This window comes from Nerophis lumbriciformis, linkage group LG04 (assembly GCF_033978685.3).
Source record: "Nerophis lumbriciformis linkage group LG04, RoL_Nlum_v2.1, whole genome shotgun sequence".
In the NCBI taxonomy this organism is placed as follows: domain Eukaryota; kingdom Metazoa; phylum Chordata; class Actinopteri; order Syngnathiformes; family Syngnathidae; genus Nerophis; species Nerophis lumbriciformis.
The window spans coordinates 1,357,501-1,362,500 of record NC_084551.2 but is presented as its reverse complement, the minus strand read 5'-3'; the positions used below and the strand labels follow the sequence as shown (position 1 = coordinate 1,362,500).

Sequence of the window (5,000 nt, the reverse complement as noted above, 5' to 3'; positions counted from 1 at the left end):
TATTTATATTTATGTGTATATATATATATATATATACATATATATATATATATATATATACATATATATATATATATATACACACATACACACATATATATATATACATACGTGTGTGTATATATATTTATATGTATGTATATATATATATATATATAAGATGTGTGTGTGTATATATATAAATATATATACTGTATATATGTATTATATATATTGTAATTTATTTTATGTTTTACTAAAATAGGGACTTTTTTGAGCCTACAACCAATTATTCATTTTTACATGGATTCTTATGGGGAACACTGCTTCACGATACAAACTTTTCGGTTCCATGTTCAAGAACCCTTTGATCGAAAAAAATTGAGGTTCCACTGTCCTTTAGTTAGCTGCACCCGCTAAATCTCTGGGAGACCAACAATGAATAGACTGTCAACAGTAAAATGATGGACAGGAAATATTGACTCATTTTCATGGTCGTTAGCGTTGACTAATCACGGCAGCACTATATCAAATCAACAATGACAATGCAATAATATTGAAGGAAATAGATCAAATGGTATCGTTATCCGCAGATATCCAAATTCAAGTACAAGCATAGAATTAGAAGTGAAAAATGTGAATCGGAGCATCTCCAGTCAGAAGTTGTATTTATTTGACATTTGACTCTGCTATGGAAGCTAAACATTATATCCTGGGGACAGTTTGACACTGGAACAGATGATTTCTATTCCTGTTGTTCTCTTTGGGCAAAACGAATTGAACAAATCTGATTGCGTAAACTTTGAGCTACCCTCATGTAACGAGGTGAAAATATGAAAATAACATCGCCACCAGTGTTGGGTTAGTTACTGAAAACCAGTAACTAGTTACAGTTACTAGTTACTTTATTTCAAAAGTAACTCAGTTACTAACTCAGTTACTTAAACCAAAAAGTAATGCGTTACTGTGAAAAGTAACTATTTAGTTACTTATATATATTTTTTAATTTTTTTAATGCCATTTTAGTACTGTTATTGCACTGGAGAATAATACAATGTGTTGATCAACTTGACATGCATTTGCATCACTGAACTCTGCTAAGCAATGTGCTCTACATACAACACACAAAGACAAAGATATGTTTTAAAGGGCCAATTTGTTTCAGACCAGAACAAATTGACAAAACTATTTTAAATAGCTGCAACTTAACATACATAAGTAACAAACAGCATAATAACAACATAGCTGTAAAACAAGAAAGGCACACACTACATACATAAAGCCTAACCAGGCGTTTTTTTATCTCAAGGAATTGTGAAATAAAATCATGTCTGAAGCCCAGAACACTCTACACATTTCCCCACTTAGTTTAGAGAAAAGGAAATATTAGCCTGGCCCACTAGTATCCCTCTTTAGGTTTGTGAACTTTATAGTCTAAACATTTAGAGTGATGTGATAATCAAACACTCTAAAAGTCTAAAATGAAAGAGTATATAAGAGAATTGACAGAGTGTGTGTACCTTCAGTGTGCAGTGCCTCATTAAAATCCAGCCGCTGTTGGAGGTGGAGGTGAAGTGTGTGTCTCTTTACTAGCTTCGTCGAAGCATGTTGTTTTTGTAGCTGTTTCAGCAGATTTGAAACTTACATTCAACTAAAATGTTCTTTTCTTTGTGGTCGATAAAAGAAACGTACTGAAAATATCTCCATTTTAAGAAACTCGGCTTCGGGGTTCGCCATGACGTCTTGATAGTAGACACAGACACGCCCCCTCCCACACACACACACACACACACACACACACACACACACACACGTACACACAGACAGCGCGCGGCGCGCCTCTTTTTTGTCGCCTCTTCAGCAGCGCTGCAACACTCAGATCTTCTCAGTTTCTAGCCGATACTACATAAAAAATAACGCAGTAACGCATCATGTAGTAACGGTAACTGAGTTACTGAATATAAAAAATAACGCGTTAGATTACTAGTTACCGCCGATAGTAACGGCGTTACAGTAGTCCCAACACTGATCGCCACGCAAGTCGTCACATGATGAAGACGTCGTCATTTGAGCCATGACAGTTGCATTTACATCATCTAGGTGGAAAAGCAGAAGAGCTTTCAGTTACTGTTCATTTGCAGGGTGGTTTTTGAAGTTCAGATGTGTCAGTGTGTGTGTGTGCGTGTGTGTGTGTGTGTGTGTGTGTGACGTTGGGGAACTTCTCCGTGAACCCACTGCGCCGTTGCTTCATCCGATGACGTTGCACCATGTGAGACCTCCCGCCTGTTTTCTTTAAAAAGCCTGGAAACTCTCAAGAATTCACTTCACACACTCAGAGGAGGGTTGACCTCTTGCAAACATTTTTGACAAAACATCAGCGGTGTGTCTCTCCACGTCTCCAGAACCAGCATGGACGTCAATCTGGACGGCCTGTTCCGCCTGAACTCCAGCTACGACTACGGAGACGACTACGTCTACACGGACGACGACCTGGAGTCCCGAAGGGCCCAGGCGGTGTGGATCCCGCTGGTGTACTCTGTGGTTTTGGTCGTCGGCCTGCTGGGGAACGGACTGCTGCTGGCGTTTCTGGCGCGGAAGAAGCGAGCTTGGAGGACGTCGGACACCTTCGTCCTCCACCTGAGCGTCGCAGACGTCCTGCTCCTGGTGACGCTGCCCCTGTGGGCCGCCCAGGCCTCGCAGAGTTGTGGATGGTGTGTGGGGCTCGCTCTCTGCAAGATCAGTGGAGTTCTTTTTAAGGTACGTTGCCAACAGATTGCATTATAAGCATGTGTGACTGGACGGACAGATGTCTGTGAATGGACAAACGTCTTAAAATGTTACTTAATGCAAGATCAGTGGACTTCTTTTTAGGGTATGTTGCGAACAGATGGCAATTTATGTGTGTGTGTGTGTGTGTGTGTGTGTGTGTGTGTGTGTGTGTGCGTGTGTGTGTGTGTGAATGGACGGACAGATGCGTGTGAATGGACAAACGCATACCTGCCAACTACTCCGGTTTTCCCGTAATTCGTACGGTTTTCATCAACCTATTCTGGGTTACGGTTGCAGTGATAAAAAATACGGTTTTTCATTCATTAAAAAAAAAAAAGGGTGAAAACTACGCGAATTGCACCTTGTGCAGACAAGATTTTTCGATCGGACACGGAGGAATTAGCGATGTAAAAGACCACGTTGGGACAAAAAAACACAAGTCTAATGCCGTTGCTAGCGATACAAGTGGAAAACTTTCAACGTTTTTCGTCGCCCAAACAGATTCTTTGGATGTGATAAATGCCAAAGTTTTATTTACGGAGGCAATAATTGAGCATGGACTTCCAATCGCAGTGGCTGATCACATGGGACAGTTAAATGTTTGTAATGCAACCTTTAAAAATCATTACGCGGTGATCGCGGTCCCAAAAATAAACTTTTCTTGCATGATAATGTCCAGAAAAATTCGCTTTATATTACTATAGAGTCCTTTTAACGAATGAGTTTGATGGTTTATCACAAACCTTAAATGAAAGAAGTCCTTTGTTCTCCTGCACCATGCATGCGCTTTGGCCTTGCTTCATGTTTGGTGCGCAATCCTGTCGGCTGTATTTCACAGCACGACATACTGTTAAAAGTGTTTATACTATTTATGCTTTCAAGTCCAAGTTGAAGAAATCTTGTTAAATGTTGACAGCATAACTACCAAAATACAGAAGTATGTCCTTAATATTTTTGCAGTGCTATTTCTGTTGAAAAGTTCAAATGATTACATTAGAGATGTGATGTGCCACTTTTCAAGTGTCTGATGGCTTCAATTCATTTTCATTCATTTTTCATATTTTGAATTCTTTTGAAAGGCTTACAAAAAAACTACATTTGAATTGTAATTCCATGCTATTGACAGGACTATTAATTTTAATGAAGTTAGCTTACCATGTTTACAGTATGATAATTGTGATAGAAATGTGAATTTTAGGCACAGAATATTTTTTACAATTGAACAAGGCAGTAGATTATACAAGCTTGGACAGAAAGTTAATAATGACACCAATTTTTTTTTTTATGGAATTGTTTAGTACTGTTTTACCATTTGTTTACTGTAAAAAGTGTTTATACTTTCAATTAACAAATTGAAGTCTTGTGAAAGGTTGACAGGATAACTGGCATTAACTGTCAAAATAATTTCAAACTATTGAAGTTAGCTTACAGAATAAACATGTCAATCAACCCATATGATTTTTGCTGTAATATTTTTGTTTTGAAAAGTCACTGTGACTGATAGAAAAGTGATGGTTTTAGCAACATTTTAACCTGTCTGAATGCTAATAATCATTTTGCTTCGGGGGGCGAAGCCCTGAACCCTCCACCAGGACTTTGTCCTGGACCTACCGGGGCCTGCGGCCCCTGGACCCTGGCTACTAGGTTTTTCTGATTTCAAAAGTTGGCAGGTATGCAAACGTCTTAAAATGTTACCTTATGCAAGATCAGTGGAGTTCTTTTTAGGGTACTTTGCGAACAGATTGCAAATTATGCGTGTGTGATCAGACAAACGTCTTAAAATGTTACATTTTGCAAGATCAGTGGACTTCTTTTTAGTGTATGTTGTGAACAGATTGCAATGTATGCGTGTGTGAATGGACAAACGTCTTAAAATGTTACTTAATGCAAGATCAGTGGACTTCTTTTTAGGGTATGTTGCGAACAGATGGCAATTTGTGTGTGTGTGTGTGTGTGTGTGTGTGTGTGTGTGTGTGTGTGTGTGTGTGTGTGTGTGTGTGTGTGTGTGTGTGTGTGTGTGTGTGTGTGTGTGTGTGTGTGTGTGTGTGTGTGTGTGTGTGTGTGTGCGCGTGTGTGTGCGTGTGTGTGAATGGACGGACAGATGCGTGTGAATGGACAAACGTCTTAAAATGTTACTTTATGCAAGATCAGTGGACTTCTTTTTAGTGTATGTTGTGAACAGATTGCAATGTATGCATGTGTGAATGGACAAACGTCTTAAAATGTTACTTTATGCAAGATCAGTTGAGTTC

The 5,000-nt window shown here is 39.0% G+C and overlaps 1 protein-coding gene across 1 annotated transcript in view; it reads left to right on the top strand.

Moving 5' to 3' along the window:
* Positions 1 to 5,000, top strand: part of LOC133591922 (C-X-C chemokine receptor type 3-like) — a 13,073-nt gene that overhangs the window by 2,423 nt on the left and 5,650 nt on the right. The window contains exon 2 of the mRNA XM_061944471.2: positions 2,382 to 2,736. Coding sequence (XP_061800455.1) covers positions 2,389 to 2,736 — 348 coding nt within the window. The 5' untranslated portion in view covers positions 2,382 to 2,388. The remainder of the gene's footprint in view (positions 1 to 2,381; positions 2,737 to 5,000) is intronic.